Genomic DNA, 22,758 nt, shown 5'->3' on the forward strand with positions numbered 1-22,758 from the left:
AACAACCATGTGCCTTGGGCTTGGCGGATTGTATACAAACATATTTATTATTTTCCTTTAAAAGGATCAGTTAAGGTTTCGACACTACAATTATTAGTCTACCACCGCTTTGTTTAAGAAACTATTGGCAGGCGGTTGTAAACAGACAGATTATGTGGAGCCGAAAAGTATACTTTTTTGTGTAACCAATGTCCATTTTTGCATACCTTGGCTTACCCAAATCGGCAATGTGCTCTCTTTTATGCATTTAAATTGAAATCGTCTTGCAAATTAAATAGATTTAATAAAGATTATACCATTGATTAAAGAAATATATATAATTTTTGGCATACTGTATAAATATAAGTGGACTCATTTTTTAAATTTCAAAGTAGAGTATGTTACAACAAAATAAAAGTCTTCCAATATAAAAGATATGAAAAAGATTTTAACGATTCGGTATCAATTTGTTCGTGGAGTCCACATCCCTAGTGGCTATTTAGGCACTTTCATGGTGATTAAGAACAAGGTTGAAAGAGAAAGCAAGTATAGTAGAGATGAGTGTTATTCTTGTACCACGATGTGGATGATGTGGGTTCAAACTTTGTCGACTCTCTATTCTAATATCTAATTTAATAAATTTATCGTTTCACAAAACAAATAAAAAATAAGGTTGAAAGAGAAATGCCAGAAAGATGATTTTAAAAGTAAGATTCTCCATTAACTCTCCACAACCTCATATTTTTAGCACGTGCCAACGAAAAACTTAAAACAAAATTTAATTTCTTCTGGACTCCAACACACGATATTTTTTCATATTTTTAAACATTTGATATTCCTTTTTTTTTTTTGGGTACACGTAAACATACAAGTGGTCTGTCCAAATCTGGAGGTGCGTGACGGTCGATCTCCTTCTCCCAACCCTCCTTCTATAAATGGCAATATTTTCCATCCCTTTTTCTTCACAGACCCCCATCGTCTCCCACCCTATCTGTTTATACCCATATCTCCCATTCTCCATCAGATCATATCAGATCAGACGGGGCACATCTCCAGTTTGTGCCTGAATCAAACCCCATCTCAGCTGTCCATCTGTCTGATGGCTAATCCAACGGTGTTAGATTCACGCACAAACTCGTGATCTGTCTCCTCTTCCAACACCCTATTCCCCTTTCCTTCTTCGCTTTTTATCTGAATTACTTTTCCTTCCAAAAATAAAAATTGATTTAACTTTTTGGCGCCAATTCCGATTCACATTTTCCCTCTCAATCAGTTTTTGTTTCCCTCCAGGCTCAGAAGAAGAAGAATTGGGGAGGGGAAGAATCTGAAATATTTGGGAATCGGATCGAATGGACTCGGGTTTGGGTTTGGATTCGGGTCTGGAATCAGGGTCAACGGAGGATTACGAGACGGACGTGGAGCTTCTGAAGAGGGCGTGGCGGCAGGAGAAGGCTGCTCCGGAGGTTCTTCAGTTCGAGAGTGCTTTGATTCGGAGAATCATTGAGCAGATCCAATTGATGGTAAACTTCGCTAAATATAAACAAACAAAACCCTAATTTCTATTTTTACTGTCATTATTTTGTTGTATTGAATTTGAGCCACAATAATTTAGTATCGGATATTAAATGAAGAAATTTGTTATTAGCATTTTAAAATTTTTATTCCACATTATCTACGAGTATTTTTCTTTTTAATTATAAAAATTAATTAGAAATAAAAGGCAACGCTAACATTTCTCCCATATTCACCTTGGCCTTGTAACTCAACTGGTTAAAAAGCGTTTACATACACCTGAGATGCTGTGTTCGATTCTTAAATATCATTTGTATCGATAAAAACTAAAATTGATCTGGTATTTATTTAAGGGGATTGTTATTGACACTAAAAAAATCTCATTTTGCATTCCAAATTTTTTTATAATTAGAAAGAAAAATTCACTTGTGGAGAGCGTAGAATGATATTTTTGAAGTACTAATACCAGTTGTCTTATTATTCTGAAATTTGAGAAAGGAAAAAGAAGTAATCTTACTGTTAGTTTAGTATGTTAATAGGGTTGAAATTTGTGCTAGTAATTTGTGTTATTTATAATCCCAATTGGATTCATATAACTAACAGGAAGAAACTGTGGAGGAGTTCACTGAGAGCGGTATTGATCCGCTTACCGTGTCACTGTACCAGATGGATTTGGACAGAACTCAGTTTTTGTTGAGATCTTATTACCGAATTCGTTTGCAGAAGGTTGCAATGCTTGCTGTTTGCTTCTTTGCTTGTTTTTAGGTGATAGAGAGACGAGCATTCACTTTGTTTCATGATAAGTTTATTAAAAGAAAGTTGAATCCTAGGTTGCTATAAGCACTTGGAAAGTTCATATATGCTACTAAACAAAGCTTTGTTATTCGTCTCTCAAGGAACTTCCTTTTGCAGATTGAGAAATACATGTTTCACATTCGGGATAATGCTGAAAGCCGTTTGTTGAACGGCGAGGGACTCCAACCATCTCATTTTTAGTTTGTGCTCATTCAGTGGAAGCACATGATTCAGATTTACTGTGATTTGGAGTTGACATGGTTAGTAGTTGCAGGTGCTGCGCTGATTTGCAGACGCATCTTGAAAAGAGCATTCTGTTGCAGTTGCCTTCTACTTATCAGTCTGTATTCCGTCAATCAAGTGAAAAGGAGACTGACATGGGTAAACATTCACATTATCCTTTCAGAATTTCGTGATGAATCTCTATTCTTCCCCCACCCCGTATGTGATGTGTATTATTATAGTAACAGTTCATTTACCCAAGATCAATTCCCCATGCTTAATGCCTAAAGTTTTAATTCCAATATATATAGTTATCGATGCCCTTTTCGACAATTTACCTAAGAGGCTTGCGTTTTCTGATATTGTTAGGCAGAATCGTATAACTTGTAAAACTTGTGATAAAGTTTGATGCGGTATTGTGCTAAGAAAAACTTGTAATAGCATTCAGTGAGGTATCCAATGACAAGCTAGTGCGGAACCAAGGTGGTTTTATTTTGTGTGTTTAATAACGAAGTTTTTATCAGAAACAATGCATTAGTTGAAATTCTTAGCTTCCCCCAAACCCCATCACCCACCCCCACCCCCCGCGCGGAGGGTAGTCTGATCTTTCCCCGGTTATTACTTATATTTCTTTAACCGCATAAAATTGCTTTAACTGCAGACTATTTTCTACTAAACAGATTTTTTGATTGATCATATGGTAGGCAGCTTGTAGATAGGCCTTCTAAACTCTAACAATGTTCTGTCTATGCTCGACTTTCAGTGCCGAGACACCAAATGGATACATTTGTTGTCTGCAAAACCAAGTACTATCTTGGACATATCCAGCTCGAGGACGATGGAGAATCAGATAGCAGGCAACTCATATATTCATACTTAATTACTCTTATAGAGACTTGTTTCTTGTTTAGCTTACTGGTTTCAATTCCCCTTATGACAGTGCGAGCCAGAGACCATTGGACGAGCCGTTTGAGATGGAGCCTAATGTGTTGTACTTTGTACGTTATAAAGCAGTGAAAAAATTTGTAGAGGAAGGGGAGATTGATTTATACTGAGCACAATCTTGCACCCTATTGCTTGACCGATTTGATCATGGAAGTGAGTTTCTGTGCAACATCCAGCGCTTCTACGTCGAATGTTGAAAATGATGAAATCCTCAAACCAAAGGTAACTTCGCGGTATCTCCACCTTATTGGTTTACAACATTTGCTTGGAAACTATCCACGTGCAAGTCAGGGGAGCGGTTTTCTCCCTCGCAGGATCTGTATGTACTAATCATTTATCATTGCTTAAGAATGGTCATTGTGTACGATTGGTATTCTTTTCGATGGATTTTCAGTGTGCCGGAAACATGATCAAAAGAAAATTTCTCGTTTTTATTAATGTCAATTTTTTTGGCAAACGTTTGGTTTTGAGATCGACTAAATCAGAAATCATATCTCAACTGATCAAAATCAAATCAAAATTTTATTGGAAATTGATTCATCGTTCATTGAGATTTGACAATTGGTTATCATGCTACCATTCATTTTCTTCCCTCTCTTTATGTCAATTCACACACAGAAATAAAAGGCCATTATGGTATAGTTTTCAAGTCCGTATTGATTCAAATGTGTCACACAATTTTAAAACCTACTTGCATGTTCACAATGTGTTGCGTATGCGGAGATGCTAGTTACACTAACATGAAAACAAAAACAAAAACAATGAGATCCAATCGAGAATTTATACCAATTTACTTTTCTTTACAAATTGGCTCCTTCTACAATTTCCTTCTTTTCTTGCCAAATGACATTTCAATTTCCGTTATCATAAAACAAATTTGAGTTTCTATGCTGGGGATTTTCAAGAATCGAATTTCTACCTTTAAGTGCATAAATACACGATCTTAACTATTTAAATTATAAATGATCAAATTTGTGGACTCATGCTTAAGATATGTAGTCGAATCACCTTCAATGGCCAAATGAGTGACATATGAACTTTGATTGAGTCGTGGTTGCCACGTGATGTTGCATATGGTTGTGTCGAGTGTGCCTTGTTTTGTCGCTGTGGAGATGAACCGACCCTGGTTTTCTTTTGGCTTAGTTGTTTTATACATGTTTATGCTACCTAGTGGTTTGTATGACCTTGCTTTTTAGCGATGGTTTTATGTGATTCTCGGTTTCGAATTTGTCACCACTAATCTATTGTGGCAAGATTTGCACCGTTGGTTCTTGTGTGTTCTTTGTTTATTGTGTTTGTCACATAAAGAATGTATTATGCTTGCTTGTTGCGAGCACTTATTCTTTCCACCACTAAAAAAAATGTACCCAACTATCACCTTCTTATAACCGTGTTATAATTGTGTTTCTATTATTAATGTATTATCGCTATCAAAAACTACGTACAGATCTCGTAAGCTCTAGAATTTCCCAATTGAGACATTTAGTTCATTGAGGTATGCAGTATCGGGTAATGTTAAGAAGATTAAATTTATATTAGTAAACTTTAGGCATGCAGTTTATTGTAGAACCTATACTTCCACTATATGCTAATATATGTGGACACCAAGTATTTTGAACCTACAACCAAAGAAAATTTCGAATAAAGTAATATTATTCATACGATATTTTTGTATGATATTTTCATACCACTTTATGTGACATTTGACGTGGATAGCCACATTATTTGAATTAATCAAAATTTTAAATTTAGTTCATTATTTAATAAACTAATAATTAAGAAAAACTAATTAATTAAATGATGATTGTGGTATACGATGAGTCTTTCTTCTTCATTTCCTTGGGTTTTGCAAATTATTCAAATGATGTGGCTATCCACATCAAATGCCACCTAAAGTGGTATGAAAATGTGATACAAAAACATGGTATGAATAGCATTACCATTTCGAATAGAGTAATGCTATTCATACCATGTTTTTATACCACATTTCTATACCACCTTAGGTGGCATCTGATGTGGACAGCCACATCATTTGAAAAATTTGCAAAACCCAAAGAAAGGAATAAGAAAAACTTATCGTATACCACAATCATCATTTAATTAACTAGTTTTTTTTTTTTTAATTATTAGTTCATTAAATAATGAACTAAATTTAAAAATATGATTAATTCAAATGATGTGAATGTCTATATCAAATGTCACCTAAACTGATATGAAAATGTGGTACAAAAACATGTTACGAATAATATTACCATTTCGAATATTATTGATTAAAAGATAAATACTTGGAAAAAGATTCTCTGCATGCTATAATATTAGCATGGAGCCAAACACTAACAAACAAATTTGGCAAACCCGACCAGAACGAAGCAGGGACACCTATCAGTTTTTCTTTGTCATCACATACAGATTCAAACGACACCGTAATTCTGTTTCCCACCACTTTCGTGGAGAATACAGAAAAATCTGGCTGGAGCACAATGAAGCCAAAAACTAAGACCTGGCGAGCAACGTGGTCAAGGGCTCAAGGCGCTTCGCCGACTTGATCAACGGCCAGGATTTTAAGCAAGCCAGCATACGTCACGCCTTGGTTCTCATCGCCGCCGCCCAGTTTAATCATGGCCTTGATATCTTCATCGGTGGCGACGAAGCCGGCGCTGCTCATGTAGCTCTTCAGGTCCTCGTGGCTGAGCTTTCCGTCGCCGTCCTTGTCCATCACCTTGAACACGTCCTCCATCACTCCCGAGCTTTTCGCGCCGTCGCCGCACGCCAAGACGCGCTCGAACTCCTCGTACTGGACGAACCCGTCGTTGTCGGAATCGGCGGCCGACATCATCGATCCGATTAGGTTTTCGTCGGCGGCGGAGCTGGAGAGGCCGGCGTAGAAGGCTCGGAGGTCGTCTTTGCTGATCTTGCCGTCGCGGTCGGCGTCCAGAACGTCAAATGCTGGACGGAAGTCAGAGGTGAGCGTAGTCGTCGCGGTCTCCACGCTGAGAGTTCGGCCGGAGGGACACATTGCGATGCGAACGGCGCTGTGTGTTAAACGACGTCGGGGTGAAGCTCCGGTAGAAGAAGTCGTGGAAGGAAAATTTATGTGACTTGAAGAGAGGCATTCGGGTATTTATAGAGGGAAGGGGTTTTGGGAAAAATTTTTAAGTGTGTCTAGTACACGGAATGATATATAATATGTTATTATTTAATATGAAATATATGTGTTTAAAAATTAATAACTTTAAAAATAAAATTTCTCATTACTTGTATAAAAAAAATAATGTCGCTCCGTATTCCGATTACAATGAAAATTTCTTGGATTTTGGACCTCGGAGTCCAAGAGTTTTGGGATGGAGGGCCCACAATAGCTTGGTTCACAAGATTCTGAGAGAGTAAACAGTGAATTGCCATGTGTAATGCGTATGGAGTGACGTCATGAGACTTGGACCGACAACGCCGGTGGGTCCAGAACCTGCCAAAACCACACCATATAATTCGGTTAATGATTCTTTGGGTTTGATTTTGGTTAAGTTTAAACCTCAAACTAGTAGCATAAACTAACATTAACAAAACAATTTTATTTCACCATTTTCTTTCCAATGTATGTTTGAGATTGTTTGGAAGTATTTTTAAAATGAATGAAAATATTTTTTATGAAATTTATAACTAATTTCTGGTAAAAAACGTAAATGAATCTTAAAAATATTTATTTGAAGAAACACATAACTATTATTTCTTTTAAAAAAAAAAATACTTCAAGTACTTTTGAAAACTTAAAAATATTTTTTTCAAAAACACTTTTAATTATTTAAAAAGTACTTTTAAACGAATCATTAAATACTCTGAGATACTCCCTGTTACCAATCTTGGCCGTCATTATTACAATTGCCTTTTTTATATATTTGATTTCCTAACAGTTAATTCCCCTATTTTTTTTCTCCTTGATTATCATTTACTTTTTATTTATTTATTGTAGTGTATAAACGCAATTACAATCTTCCAAAGAATCACAAATAAAATATGGATGCTTTTCAAATCAAAAGAACTCACGTCGAAAATATTAATAGGTTTTAATATCATATTATTACTCTGAAATTTTTTGATTAATACGTCTATTAACTGATGAGGTTGTGGGCACCATGTGTCAACCTGGCGCCACGTGGACGTTCAAAATAAAAATAATTATAAAATTGGGGATGGGTTGGCGTCTGGTGTTCTTCCTGACCCAAGACCAAAGAAATTATCACACCCTGTTTTCCCCCCAAGGGGCTTTTCAATTTCCTTCTTCCCGGCCTTCGAACTGAGCCGCATCTTCAACCTTCATCTTCAATCTCCACCACCATGTTATATCAGTCCCCACTCCTCCACCCACCGCTTCGACTTCCTCCTCCTGCCAACCCCAAAACCCTAACCTAATTTTTGGCCCGAATCCCTAAAAGGGGTATGTCGAGTTGGGCTTCATTCGGTCCCTGCAACCCAGAAACCATCCACAGCCATTTCTCATCTCAGTTCAGATCCGCCCAAGATGTTGTTTTCCAACCCCAAAATTGAAGGGACATCGATGATTTGCATGTAGGCCTTCATGTTGTCGACTACCACGATGGATGACGGTGACGAGGATGTGGAGAAGGAGTTGGATTTGACAATCCGCGATGTGACTGGGGAAGGAAAGGGAGGAGCGGAGGAAGAGAGGGTTGGCTGCCCAGGTGGATAACGCAGTGATGAATCCGGTCCAACGCTGATGCCGTCCACGTCCCCAGTTCCAGTTGGTTCTTGCCCATGGGACATAGTGGCAATGGTGAGGATTTTGAAAAGACAGCGGCGGTAGGAAGGGAAATGAAGAAATGGGGTTTTGGTGAAGATGGGTAGCTTGGGCGAAGGGGGAGAAGAGAAAGGGGAGAAGAGAAAGGAAATAGGGTTTTTAGTTTTATTATTTATTTAAGTTTTGAATATTCACGTAGACTCATATTGACACGTAGCGTCCAGTTATTGTTCATGTGAGCGCTACATCATCTGTTAATAGAGGTTTTGACGTCGTGAGCGCTACATCATCTGTTAACAGAGGTTTTAACGAAAAACTTAACAAAGGTATAAAAGTGCCTTAGAATTATGACTTTAGGTACCGGGGGGACGGGGATGGGGGTTTAAAATTTATGGTTTAGGAAAATTTTAAGTATAAAATGTTGAAAACCAATAAACTTTATAATAGTAAACTGAGATTAACTGAGATTAACCTATATTAATGTTATAAATAACACTGCGTATGTATGGTCCAATACGATTACCAAATGAGCCTCAAATATATTTACTGAATTTCAGTCATCAAGTAACGTGTGCATACAATTTAAATTTCACTTTCACGAGAATCGAATCTAAATCTAAGTAATCATGTAATTTTAGTGTGTAGGTAAAACGCAATCAAGCCTAGTAGCCTAAACGTTAGGATTTGTTATTCCTTTATTTTCTTTAGCCCCAATATCAGGCCCTGGACGTTTGGGTTTGCTTAATTGGGCTACTTGTGTTGGATCCAATCCAAGTGAGCCGAATGTAAATGTAATGGTTCCTTCGTAATATCACTAACATGAAGGGGCTTTCCATAGTATAAATCATAAACCCTAATCCTATAAATTCCAGTATTTAAACACAACCCTGCCTTGCCTTCCCCGCAAACGCGAAAACAGAGTAGCTCCCAGCCTCCTTCCCTCCGCCTTCTGCTCTTCCTCTCTGCTATTTTCTATTTTAATTTTTAAATTTTGGTTTTCGTGAAAAAAAATGGAGGAAAAGAATTGCGGTGATTGCTGTCGTGCGCCTCTTGATGAAGCCCGGATCCCATTAATTTGGATTTTAGGGTTTTATGTTCTTAATATAAAGAACGAGGAGGCAAATTTGGTGCAGGAATGTTGAGTCGCTTCGCCTTTGAATTCTTACCGGGCTCAGTGAATAACACCCTGCCAAATCCCCTCTTCTTTTTCTTTATTTTTTTTCATCCGTTTTGATTTTATTTTTTGTTTCGTTTTGCATCTGATAGTTTATAAAACGGATTTTATGGAAGAATTTTGATTTGCGTAGTGTGGGGGCTCCGATGATGGATTAAATCTTTGAGACCTGATCATCGAATGGATGACAACTATAAGCATGGTTTCTGAGGATCCCTTTTTAATTTTATGCATTTTATTTTAAATAAAATTATAGAATTTATGAGTATAAATGATGAAGTCAGCACTGGGCTCTGAGTACATTTGATGCACAAAAAATGCAGCCTAGAAAGCTATTTCTGATATAATATATATACACACACTTACTTTTCTCTTGTTCTAAATCTCTCAATTGTTTTTGTTCTTTTTCTTAGGCAACCCAAAAAAAAAAAAGAAAAATAAGTTGCAGACCCTGGTTATTTACAATCTGCTGGACAAAAGCAAAGATGTAGGGAATATTTAAAGGTAATTAAAAATAATCTGAAAAGGGTAAAGTAAATTGGATTGAAATGTTTTAGAACGAGAAAAACAGCAGAACGGTTAAAACATAAGAATGAGTATTCTTTCCGGATCCGGGAACTTTTCAATTTGTCAATCACATCCGTTCATCGTATATAGAGTGATCAGTTTTCGTCAGGTGCTGTTTATATATAACTTTAAATAAACAAATTACAATGATGTTTAACCGTACGATATACGATAAACGGAATAAACAGATGTGATTGGAGGATCCGAAGATCCTCACAAAGAGGATCCTCATTCAAAACATAAAACCCAAATGACCCGTTTATTGATCTGTAACAAAAGTGAGGGGAAACTGAATCAGAGGGCTTACAATTTCATGGGACGAATACATCACTACTATGTCGCCTAGTGTCAATAATGAAATAACCTGTGTAAAATTTTGTCTACATTACAAAGTACCAAATGTGCACAAGACTAAAGAAGTACATGTGTCATATAAGTTATTCTTGAAACAAAAATATTTTCCTTAATATAAAATTTGGAATCTAAATACAGAAATCGAAGAGTTTCGAATAACTTATCCACTACTTGTATTGTTTGACTGAAAATCAATATGGTGTGCAGTATAAAGATCACAAGTAAAAATTCCCCTGCCAAATTGAACCCACAATTCGAAAAGCGGCTTCTGACTAAAACTTGTCACTCATAATTCCAGGGTTGAAGCTTCATGCCGTAATCTATTGTAGTTAAAGACCCCATTTGGGCAATGGCGGAGCTAGTTAGAAATTTTTCACTAAGTGGGCTCGTTTAAAGATTTAAATATTTATAAACAAAGAAATTTGATAGTATATTTTTCACTTTTAAGTGTGGATATGGGTATCTGGCGTCGAATCGGACATTGAGAGAGAGATTGTGAAAACTTACCAAATACTTTTGAAACTATTTTTTATGCTGAAAGCGCTTTTACGAATACATTTTACAGAACACCTAATTGTTTCATTAAAAAGTTGATTCCTCTCATAACACAGCATAAACAATTTTTTTTAAAAGCATTAGAAAATACCAAACTTGCCCTAACTCAGTCCAGATGAAGTGGTGCAAAATTTTCAAGGTATCATTCTCCGCCTTGTGTTCCTTCTCCATTTTCCTGTTCCCGTGTGTCAGAGACATCTGTGCCTCAGGATTTGATTTGTGACCACTTTAGCATAAAGATTTGAACTAAACTCAGCGCACAGGATTTGAAAAGAAAATGACCACAAAATATACAATGAATCCGGCAATGAGAATCCCCCCGTAGATATAGGTTTGAGATGACTGCACAGGATACTTGTACTCAATGTCGCAGCACTTCATCTTTTCCCTCTCAGTCGCCAGAACATGGTCTACATACCTGCACCGCGCAAATGATTAAAATTTTGAGAAACCTGCTCCACAGATATACAGTTCAACAACCAGCTGATGATCTTTTCCTGCGTGGTAAACTTATAGTAAAATACCGAACATGGAAACTTACTGCTGAGTAAATATGGAACTCTGGAGAATCTCTGAACTGTTTAGATGTGCTTCTTGTAAGCGATGACCATATAGTGACGAAGACAAGTCTACAAGCTGTTCCTCGAGGTTCTGTTGTTTAGATGTCTTAGATGTGTTAATTATCTTCAAGATGTTTGCGAAACACATGAATTCTACACGTAGGAATGACTTACATCCAAGAAGTTCTCCAATCTCTCAACTAATTCATGCGGGAAGGGTTCGGGCAAGTTAGTTGTTTTTTTGTAAAACTTCTCCACCCACAGTTCAGTGGTTGATTTGTTCTTCTTGCCCTTCACTGGTTCACCAAGGGGAGTTTTCAGATACTCTGCGGCAAAAGTTTGTACAGTCTGCAGAGGATGATCGAAACCATATAAGCACAACATCATGCAACAAATAAACGGCTATAAAAGACCAAAATTACCTCTGATGTTTCGCGAATTTTACGGAGTGCAGAATCTACACGTGCATATATTGTGTTCCTCTGCCAAAAAGATAAACAAATACTTTAGATATCGCAATGCTAAAGAATATGCGCGTACATTTATATCTGTTCGCGTGTGCCACCTAGTGAAGAATATGTGCGTATATTTATATCTGAAGTATTATATATGATAGTGCACAATTTGGCATCGTAAACTAGCCTTACCAACGCAACATCCTGAAGAATTTGACTGACTTGAGAAGTATTAGAGAATGGTCCAAACGGATGACAACCAGCTGCCCAAAGCCAATTTACAACTGGCCTTTCATGTATATGAGAAGCCTTCTCATATGGTGCACTCAACCCACCAACAGCGGAGGCAAGCCCTGCCAATATATGGCGTTGTGCCTGAGAAGGAAAGTTGTGTCTTCTCTGTGTTTCTGAAACATAACTGCCCGCCAAGACATTTCAGCAACACAGTAAAAATGTGACTTCTTATGGAACATAGGGAGGTGAAAGGAGAATGCCATCAAAATCAATGCTGGAAGCCCGGGAATAATATATTGTTTCCTTACCTAAGAGGTATCTTCTCATTTTGGTGCTCAAGTACAATCACGACATCTTTGCTTGTCCATACAAGACTTTCGTCTTCCATCATAAGTTGTGAATCCACATCAGCCAATGATAGCACAAAGCTGTGGAAAAAGATATAAAACAAAAATTTACAGTAATCAATACTCAATGATTTTATGACTGATGCAGTAAAAAAAAAAGAGGTCATGACACAAAGCATTACTAACAAACTTCTAGCTACTGCAGCTAGGTGACCATATATGTCAAAAGCAAGCCCTAGAAGTTATATGCAACAGCTATCTGATGTAAATATTCTTAACTACAAGTTTCAATGATCGTATTTTTATGCTAAAATTCTGGGTGGCAGGCGATATGCATAAGAATGCGGGTGTAGTTAAGCAAGACGAACTCAAGAAAAGTAACTTCGATATAAATGTATGAAATAAGAATGAAGATGCACTATTATGAGAATAATACTAAAATTAAATACTGCAGGCAACTCAAGATGGCATGCTCACACAGGAATCACTCTTGTTCCATAAGTCCGGTAGATATCTCCTTGTTTCCTTACTACTTTCTTCTTTTTCTTGCCACGTTTTGAGTCATAAGTAGTCCAAAGAGGTTTATGCTTTAGTATAGAGTCACTTGAATTTTCAGTTTGATCTGCCCAATGCTGGCGGACAAAAAGTACAGATTAGGACATTGAAGAAGGAAAGAACTCAAATATACTTTAGAGCTTCCATAACAAAAGAAAAATGTCTCAGAAACAAAAAAGAGACACTAAACATGTACAACTGTAGTAGATTTAGACAAACCTGGCGGAGGAAAAATTTACTTGAAAGAGATGGGTCAGCCACTTCAAGCAAACCAGCAGCAAGCACATCAGCAGAACGTTCCATCTCCTGGAATGGGTATTTCCAAGTGGAAAAAAAAATTAGAATGTAGACATAACTTCACTTAAGTTCCATCTGATGTTAAGACGAGGAAAGAAGCATGACTTTTTAACTTTTAGACTAAAAATGATGACATCTATTATATACGGCCCTAAAGAAAAAGAAATGAAGAACAGTAGATAAATGAAGAAGTACCCACTTCTTTAAGAATAGCACCATCCAGATAAGTCTTGGTATGAACATGGAAGCGTCCATCGTTCCTAGTTTCTTGCAGCGAATGGCTTCGCATAGCTTTTGAAACAGCAATAGACAACTTCTCATGGCGATGCAATGAATGTGAACCCCCAACGATCACAACTTCTTGGCCAACATGAACCATTTTCTTCACCTGAAGAGGGGCAAATTAAACGATCAAACAAAAATGGAAGTGATTTTGGGTTTATGTATCTCAAAGCACAACAATGCAATTATGATAGGAGGAGAAGGAGAGGGTTGCTGTAACGGAACAATCCTAAAAGTGCCTCATTCTTTCTTCACATAGTCATCATAGGCAATCTAAAGATGTTTGAGTTATTCCAGAAAAAAATAACTCACCTCTGCCTCAATTGCTTCAATATTTATGCTGTAGTTGTGGCCTTTGTCTATTATATTGTACCGATTGTGATTTTGCAGGACAATTATTGGTAATAGCAGCCTTGTTGTCAAGTCAACAGTTTCAAATCTGAGTTAAGAGCATAAATAATAGTTAATGACCACTAATAAAAAATGTATGAAGTATTATAAAAAAAATAGCAAGCTTGTTGTCAAAGAAAAACCATAGTCCTGATTTAGTACGTTCTACATTGTGATGTACAAAAAGGTCAAAAAAATAAAGGAAAGAGTAAAATAATCCCAGTTCAAATCAACATGTCAAAAGATACACTTAGTACCTAACATCTGGAGCTATAACATGCTCAACTGTGGTGGACACTAAAGACGCAAGTTGTCCAACAAATACATCATGTGTAGGATGATCACTAGCTGCACCCAAACCTCTTGGAACCATCACATTGCGAAGTCGTGGCAGTGACCTAGAACTGACGGTTCCCTCTTCAGTTTCAATCTTTCCATATGTGCATGGGCCTGCTGAGAGATCGATCACAACAAATCTGACAGCATATGCAGGAAATTAGTCTTTTTTTTCAATAGAAAAAAATACCAGAGTCAGATATAAAGAGCATAAATTGGTAACAATACATAGTCCCAAAAAAAGCACAAAATTGATCATTCAATTTGATACTGTCAAAAGCTAGAGTACCTAGCAAAAACATGGATTAAAGGAATGTTTCTAACCACCATTAAACTGCAAAGCATAATGCCATTTTTATTCATATTCCATAACACCAAATAACAACTCTCCTACATATAAACTACTACCTCCTTCAAATAACTCCGCAACCCAAACAGATAACAAACGACGAAGTAACACACTAACCATAACTCAAAACAAGTCTAAAGACTTCAAGTTAACCTTTGTAACATACTACCCATAACCTCACACGTTCAAGTACACCAGTCCATGTATTTGAAGTATACTTGCTATATGTTCACATGTTCACTAATCCACGTTACTCCATGTACTTTCAGGGTAGGCTTCCCCCTCCTTGTGGTCTAACACAGAGCACACTGTATATGTTCGTAATAACTACATGGATAACTTACACCCCTAAATTAGTGTGTAACTTATTCTAGCATTTGCTCTTGGAAAACCAAGAGGAGGTTTAATCTACAAATAATACTTTGTTAACTGTACCTGCCAGAGCCAAGCCAAACTTGAGAGGCACCTCCTCCATTGTATCGATAGCGATAAATGTAGTCTCCCTCTTGGTTTTTCATATCTTCCTCAGTTAGCTGGCTAAGTTTTCCATACATTAAGCTGTCAAGATCAATGTCCTTATTCCTAGGATCCATCCTTACCTGTAAAACAAATATAAACACCCAAATATAACAAGTACAGTTGAGAGAGACTATTAACGACTGGTTCAAGAAATAGTGACAAGCACATTCCCTTCATGTATGCAAAATCATATGGTGAAGTAACATGCTTATTAAATGACTAATGTCGAATACAAACAGAGACTAAGAACTGTGCTGATTTCAGACCATACCTTATCAAAATTGACAATAAATATTGCACTCGGAATTTGCCGATCCATATTCGCAGCAGAATTAGCAGCATTCTCTATGTCAAATATGTAGGAATATAACTTCTGAAACATTGGCTCCACTACAGTTGCATCCACTTCATACAGAGGTACTTGCCTTCCAAAATCAGTCTAAAATATTGAAGAACGATTTAAACCTTAATTCAATGACAAAATGATACTTGCAACTTTCTCAAAAGACAATGTACAGCAGACAATGGAAGTCACCTCTCTTGTGTTTCCTGCAGCAACCATAGCTTCTTTCAGTGCCTTCTCAAGAGCTATTAGTTCTGGCTGCCCAGCCTGTAATTAGAACAAATACAAAATCCAATCACCGGACAAAAATGTAGCCATACATAATCAACTCAAACATCATCGACACCATTCACATACACACATGCACATATTATGTATATTGAATGCACACAATTCAAACAAGTAAGAATATCAAAAAGATAATGCTACGGTTGGATATGAAGCTTACCGGAAAGGCATTATAAACAATTTGATGCTCGATATCGAGAGGTTCTCCTGTCTCAAGGCAGGAAGGCCTATGCGATGGGAAGCTGATTTTCAGAAAATCTTCCAATTTGTGCGAATCGATGGAGTACCTATAGCCTCCATCGCCATTGAAGCCAATAAGAACCACATTCACTTCGAGAGGAACCTGAAACGGCACCTACACGCGCACACACAATCACTCCCAGTCACGATCACACTAAGTTTAAACCACATGTAAAAGAACAATTTCTCAAAAATTAAAACCTAATTTCGGAATTTTGTGATTTTTTTTCGTTTCTGGCTCAGGTTTCTCGGCAACCAAACGGAATTTCAATTACTTTTAACGAAGAAATGGACAAGGAGGAAAGTGAAATTACCTCGGCGCGAGAGTGGAGCATGCGGCGGACATCGGATCGGACGCTATCTCGAACGTCGTGGAAGGCGCCGTGGTGCCACTGAGGGTGACCGGGATCTCGCCGGAAAGCCTGAGGCGCGGACTCGGATTGAAATACTAGCAGGCTCAGTGCAAAAACAAAGGCATGTAATATTGGTGTTCGATTTGATTTGGCAGCCATGGCTGCAGCTCGTTGGGAGAATCAGGTAAACAAGAAAGAAATGGGAATTGGGGGCGAAGAGTGTGAGAATTACTACTTGTTGAACTTGGACTTGGGCATGGCCGGGTCAGCTCGGTGAGACTCGGAGCGAGACTCTCACACTAAGAGAAGCAAAGAGAAGAAAATGCTGAATTATGTTAATTTTTCAATATTGTCCCTGTATTTGAGCGTAATTGCTGTAGCGACTTGGGTCGGAGGAGCTAATACAAGTTCAGTCCATGCTACTGCCGATCCTGCGACACATGTCAAGCCCACCAAATTATAACTTATTCCAATTCTTCCAAGCCCATTGATGATTTTTCGTTCTAATAATACAACGATATATTATATATGTAAGTTCTTTTCTCACCTAGCATTGTATTTTTTGCAAGATACGCCGTGGTGATGGTATATACGTATTATGTAAATTGTTCTCGTTAGCAAAAGCACTATTATCTCTTTTCTTATAGAGTGCTGATTTGTTCATCCATCCTTTCTATTTTGGCCGAATCAAATAAATGATCCATGTGGTTATAAGGTTTTTGAAAGATAGCTCATGTGCTAAAAAAACTCGGATTTAAACCCATGTGATGTATTCCATTAACAAATTTAGTCTAAAAGTGATTTTTCTATTAACTATCTATTAATACATGAATAAAATTGTATTTTGACATGTACACTTTCTTCTTCCTCGTCTTAATATAATCGAAGCTACATTTTACGGGTCTACTCTCCGCCTAGGTAACGATGGCTTTTGCAGAGTCTGAGACCGAACCCATGATTAAGAAAACATTTTTCATAATTCATCGTACATACAAAGTTAACGAAATAACAAATATTAAGATACACAAATGGCAGTAATCATACAACTTACTTATTCATCTCAAAAATTATCAAATGGGCCATCGAACGTAAGAAAGGATTAACTTACGACAACCTCAGCATCTTTTGAGGTAAGAACAGCAAGAACAGCTCCAGGTATCACCTTCCTCTTGTCAGTTCTCAACTGATTAGCCCAAAGCCTGTTATTGAAACTCCCTCTAACCCTGTCCCCCAAAAACCCAGAACCACCATTACAGAAACCACTTGGTCTTCTCAAATGGGTGTTTTTCAAAGCCACACAGCAAGAATCCATTCCTGTTGCCTGCCAACTCTTAATAGAATTCTAACCGATCAGAAATTCAAAACTCAGATAGCAGTTAAACCAAAATCCCAGTAAAAATGTCAAAGTACAATTTTACCCATGTATTAACAGATAGTTATCGGAAAAATCACTTTTGAACTAAATTTGCTAATGGAGTACACCACAGGGGTTTAAATCCGAGTTTTTTTAGCACATGAGCTATCTTCCGAATACCTTATGACCACATGGATCATTTATCCGATTTGGCCTTCTATTTTTTGAATAGATACGATATTAAATATGCTGCTCTTTTTATAACGAGTCATTCATCCTGACCTGTAAATATGAATGATTCTAGTGCAACACGTTGTATATTTCCCTCTCTTTCATAGGTAACTAGGTCATTAGATAGAAAAAGAAGAATACACCATCGTATACACCCAGATTTTGCCCTAAACCAGGGAACGAAGAAGCTGGTGAAATTTGATAAAGAAACAGAACCAAAAACTAACTCGTAACATAAGAGGAAACAAAGCGAGTTCAAAAGACTCCAGCAGTATCATCAACGAGCGAGGATCCAATCCAAACAAGAGGCTTATCAAACACATGAACGCCGATATCCATATTAAAACTCCAGTTTACCAACTGATCCCCCACACAATTCTTCTCTCTAGTGAAATTTGTGGAGTATACGAAATCGTAGTTTATGAAACTGGTTTTGTTTACAAGCAGTCATGCTGTCACCAGAATTCCCTGGGAAGCTAATTCGATAAATAAACCGAAGGGGGGTGTAGCTGCAGTTGGGAGTTTTGAAGAAAAAATATATATATAAATAAACATGGCGGCTCTTGCATTCTGTATCTGGGACTGGGAGGCAACAAATTACAACATGCTTTTATATATGACATAACGGAGAATTATACGACTCTATGAATACAGTAATCTCATCTAACATTATAACTCTCAAAGCCTCTTCAAAATCAAGCATTATCTCCGGATCCGGGTGGTTTGTTATCGCGCAGTATGATCGTTCACGCATGTATCAAAATCAGCGGCAGGCAACCGAGACATGTTTGATGTCGTAAACTTATCCTTGGTCACGGGCACTTTTTATTGAGACTGGGGGCTCTTCCACTCTCCCTCTGGATATTAGGTCATGGTTTAAGAATAAAACAATGACAGTAATATCATCGTGAAAATGGCGTCGGACCTTCTTGTCAATTTTCCGAAGATCTGAATATCGCATCTCTCTTTTTCTTGCAGCTTCTTGGAGAGCCGTCTTAACAAGCCGCTTGGCACTCCCCTGCAACACGGGTACTAGTCAGCACCAGAGATCAAGAATAGAATCTCACTAAAAAGAGAGAAAATAAGCATCAGATACCAGAACATGTTTAAACCATTGGGTCAAAGTCAATGCTTCATTTTTCTTCCCTAAGTTGCAAATTAAAAGGCAGAGTATTTATCCTTAGATCTATATTTCCCTTGATGGGCAATGCTAGGGAGACCAACTTAGAGCAAATTTTGTACACCATATGACGTGGTTGTTGATGATTAGATTATTACTTAAGTGTTGATTAATGTGCTTTTATCCGATTGGCATCACATGGTTTGTAAATTCGGTCTAAAATGTTGGCTTACCTAGCATTACTATTCCCTCGATAGGTATTCAAAACTCAAGTCAGCACAATCACCCACAATCTCTTGTTATCAGATAAAAATGTGGCAGTGATGAATAAACATAAACATTATCAAGAATACTGAAACCTAAATGTTTCGTCCGGATATCCAGTCAAATATACTTCTTCAATTGCGATTGTTCTTTAGGGTCATTTGATCTACACCAAGGCAGGTAAGTAATTATGACACCAATGTGAATGCAAATAAGAGTTGCTAAACATGAATAAAAACTGAAAAGGTCAGAATCTTACCGCATGTGGATGATTGTGGACAATTTCAACAGCTTGTTCATTACTCAAGTGTTCCCATAGACCATCAGAAGCAAATATAAGAAAAGAATCGTTTGGATGGAGAGGATGAGAAAGAATGGTTGGTTCGGCAGACAAGATAGGCATGGTCATTGGTTCGGGAAGTCTGAACTTTGCACTAATCGGCTCCCTGTTAAACCTTGCATGTTTCATATATACGTCACCTATAGATTTAGATACCTACATCAAATATATTCAAGGTGTTATCGCAAGACATCAACTATTTAAGAATGAAAAAAGTATGAAAATTTATAGGGAAGCATTTCATATTACATCCCAAAAATCTCATTTAAGAAAATTTCTAGCAAAGATAAAAGGTTTATGCAGACCTACGAAAATGTGAAGTATTTATACATTTAACTTTCTTTATGAGCATCTAAAAAAAACTTGGTACCATGACAAATTTTAACTTGGGTCTTCTTTAAACAAATTAACAGCGTTTGAGTTCATCATCTATATCAAACAAACAACCAAAGAATACATGCAAGTCAGGGAAAAAGTTCACACTTCAAAAATAACCACAGCAACCATGATTTCATTTAGACCTTGCAAAACAGTCCATTTTCCTCGCAACTTGGTTTAATCAGGTAAAACCATAAAATCAAACTATTGAAGCTATTCCGAATCAGCGAGGGTATTATCTCAAGTTAACCCTTGTAAACAGAGCTAGAAGCTAGTGGATATATTAGACTTCTATCTTAGTTCAAAATACTTATCAAAGGGCCTTCTACACCTTCACAATTATAAGATTTCAGTAATTCTTATAGCTGGATCCTAAACGGTACGAGCATAAGATGCAATACAGCACTGCATATACATGACATACATAGGATAGAGATGCTCAGACTTTACACTACATGCAGAATACCGATAGGCTAGGACTAGGGTTCTAGCACCCTTTCGACAAATATTGGCTTCAGAAGCAACAGGTAGGAGAACAGAAACACCAATGACATAACTGTAGGTAGTTACAGATTAATGCACACCTTAATTAATGGGCTTTTAGATGATACCTGGATAATGCCTTTTACTCTCCAAACTCCATGCTTTAAAACGACAATTTGAGGATCATGTGGGTGCAAATCTTTCAGCTCATGCCTAACCTCCTCGAGATTTGCATTGTGTTCAGTGGATAACTGGATCGCAGCAACTTCTCCGGTGTTGCCCACTTTCTTTCCCAACACACAACGGGAATCTCCCAGGTTTGCCACAAATAGGGTCCCCTGACATATAACTCCAACCAGACAGCATGACCCAACAGTTGCTACTTGGGGTTTATTACCCCACAGCTCCGAAACAAGGGCGGTAAACCCTTCCTCTGTTCGGAGAAAAGCATTTTGAATGGTCTCCGCTGTCACAACACCTTCAGACTCCGCTGATATTGCTGCATAAACACAATGCCTAAGATAGCCAACATAAGAGCTGCTCATTCTTCAATAGTTAAACAGGAAAACCAACCCCAAAACCACCCAACTATAGTAAAATAAAAACGATAGGAAACGAAAACCGTGCATTACAACGAAGAACCCGGCCAGTGTCCCACTATTTTTAACTCGAAGCACGATTAGCAAATTATATGCACAGAGATGTATTCAATTTTCCGAGGTATCGTATGCAGAGATAATCCGTGATCCAAACTCAAAGACCAATCAAAATCAGAACTTTAACAAAAAGCTCACAGCTTTAACAAACATCACGATTAACAATTCCAATCCACATATTAACAATCACACATTCTACACCGAAACGTGGTGAATTCGAAACCACGCCATCCAAATCCAAAAAGCATATATATTAAGAGGGTTGGCGATCACGAACCTTGGAAATGTCTGAATAAATTGTCGCAAACGTATCGAGCGGTCTCCGGGCCGCCGTGTCCGTCGTATACGCCGACGAAGGTCCCAAAGGGTCCAGACTCGATCTGGCTCTGATCCTCGAGCACCTGATTGGCCTGGACCACCGCCATAGAGAAATCGCCCCACGCGTACTTTCCAAAATCTCGGAACCAAAGCAAGTTATCTTTGCCATCCCGTCCTCCTCCGCCGCCTCCGTTATTCGCAGCGCCGACGATTCCAACAGAGCTGAGTCCCTCACCGTCGCCGCGCCCAAATGGCCTCCAGCAAAGAGAGAGCAGATTCATCAATGCCTGAAGCATCCCACATCTCTCAAAAACCCTAACCCCAAAACCCAAAGACCCTTAAGGACTCCGAATTTGGGGGAAGAAGTCGGGAGAAGAAGCCTAGGCTTTAATGGAAATTGGGAGGGGAAGGTATAGGGGGAAGAAGATGTGCAGGATAAGGGGTGGGGCGTAGGTTAAGAGGGGAGGCGTAGGATGGAGAAAAGTAATGGGAGGGGCTTGTGTTCGGTGGTAGAGGAACACGGAAGGACTCGTCCTCGGCTGTCTTGTGGGCAGAAGATGGTGTGGGGAAGCATTTTGTTGGGTGTCACCCTTCAATGTCTTTGTCATTCTTTTCTTTCACTATTTTTTAAATTAATGTTATATTGGTTTTTCCACTGAGAAATTAGGTAATTGTTTGTAAATGTTTCTTTATTAGAGAAATTAGGTAAATGTTTCTGCCAAGTCTGAGAAGAAAACGTCATAAGTCAGTGACGGAGCTACAGAGGTGGCATTGAGTGCCCATTATAACAAGTAATATTTTGTAAAGGCCAAGTAATATTTTGTAAGTGGCCTTTAGAGCGTCTTTAAATAAGATGTCAAAAAGTCCATATTAGTAATTATAGTTAATAAAAAAAAAAAGATATCATTAGTGTTTTCCAACCGAAATGACAATTCTTATGTGGCATGACATGGAATGGCAGCAGATGAAATTATTGTCAAATTTGATAGCAGTTTCAAATCTAATTTTAGTAATTAATAAATGTTTTTCATAATTCTATTCTTATCTTTTGTTTTAAAAATACTAATTACAACTATAAAAAGTAAATCATGTAATAGATAATAATTTAAATTTGACATCTCGGTTGGAGAATAAAATTTAATAAAAGATCAATATCACACATAAGCCTTCAAATTTAAATTTTATGTTTAAAATTTGACATCTCATTTGA

General features: G+C 37.6%; 4 protein-coding genes and 2 non-coding genes across 7 annotated transcripts; 3 read left to right on the top strand and 3 right to left on the bottom strand.

Annotated features, from left to right (window-relative positions):
- The first annotated feature begins 965 nt into the window (after positions 1-965).
- LOC137732646 (DNA replication complex GINS protein SLD5-like) lies at positions 966-3,887 on the top strand. The gene is made up of 6 exons (XM_068471946.1): positions 966-1,499; positions 2,095-2,217; positions 2,404-2,446; positions 2,539-2,667; positions 3,272-3,365; positions 3,449-3,887. The coding sequence occupies exons 1-6, from the start codon at positions 1,329-1,331 to the stop codon at positions 3,561-3,563; spliced, it is 675 nt and encodes a 224-aa protein (XP_068328047.1). The 5' UTR covers positions 966-1,328; the 3' UTR covers positions 3,564-3,887.
- Positions 3,888-5,690: 1,803 nt separating this feature from the next.
- Positions 5,691-6,606, bottom strand: LOC137732284 (calcium-binding protein CP1-like). Its single transcript, XM_068471590.1, has one exon. It carries the CDS (start codon positions 6,467-6,469, stop codon positions 5,978-5,980), a length of 492 nt encoding a protein of 163 aa, XP_068327691.1. The 5' UTR covers positions 6,470-6,606; the 3' UTR covers positions 5,691-5,977.
- Positions 6,607-9,522: 2,916 nt separating this feature from the next.
- On the top strand, positions 9,523-9,594 carry LOC137733064 (small nucleolar RNA R66). Its single transcript, XR_011068382.1, has one exon. It is a non-coding gene; the product is annotated as a small nucleolar RNA R66 (small nucleolar RNA).
- A 53-nt stretch (positions 9,595-9,647) lies between these two features.
- LOC137733084 (small nucleolar RNA snoR118) lies at positions 9,648-9,725 on the top strand. Its single transcript, XR_011068402.1, has one exon. It is a non-coding gene; the product is annotated as a small nucleolar RNA snoR118 (small nucleolar RNA).
- A 1,055-nt stretch (positions 9,726-10,780) lies between these two features.
- LOC137730924 (uncharacterized) lies at positions 10,781-16,724 on the bottom strand. The gene is made up of 16 exons (XM_068469932.1): positions 16,366-16,724; positions 15,972-16,166; positions 15,716-15,790; positions 15,452-15,619; positions 15,097-15,260; positions 14,234-14,452; positions 13,899-14,025; positions 13,504-13,692; positions 13,227-13,313; positions 12,930-13,084; positions 12,414-12,533; positions 12,064-12,289; positions 11,839-11,898; positions 11,591-11,764; positions 11,398-11,507; positions 10,781-11,274 (listed from the first exon to the last, which is right to left on the bottom strand). The coding sequence occupies exons 1-16, from the start codon at positions 16,561-16,563 to the stop codon at positions 11,109-11,111; spliced, it is 2,433 nt and encodes an 810-aa protein (XP_068326033.1). The 5' UTR covers positions 16,564-16,724; the 3' UTR covers positions 10,781-11,108.
- A 1,637-nt stretch (positions 16,725-18,361) lies between these two features.
- On the bottom strand, positions 18,362-22,402 carry LOC137731339 (probable protein phosphatase 2C 42). Of its 2 annotated transcripts, none has more exons than XM_068470443.1 (4): positions 21,508-21,886; positions 20,703-21,073; positions 19,633-19,869; positions 18,362-19,007 (listed from the first exon to the last, which is right to left on the bottom strand). In XM_068470443.1, the coding sequence occupies exons 1-4, from the start codon at positions 21,842-21,844 to the stop codon at positions 18,792-18,794; spliced, it is 1,161 nt and encodes a 386-aa protein (XP_068326544.1). In that variant the 5' UTR covers positions 21,845-21,886; the 3' UTR covers positions 18,362-18,791. The 2 variants fall into 2 exon arrangements, with proteins under 2 accessions (XP_068326544.1, XP_068326543.1); XM_068470442.1 differs by having other exon boundaries at positions 18,927-19,055; positions 21,508-22,402.
- Positions 22,403-22,758: the final 356 nt, after the last annotated feature.

Source organism: Pyrus communis, chromosome 4, assembly GCF_963583255.1.
Source record: "Pyrus communis chromosome 4, drPyrComm1.1, whole genome shotgun sequence".
Lineage (NCBI taxonomy): Eukaryota > Viridiplantae > Streptophyta > Magnoliopsida > Rosales > Rosaceae > Pyrus > Pyrus communis.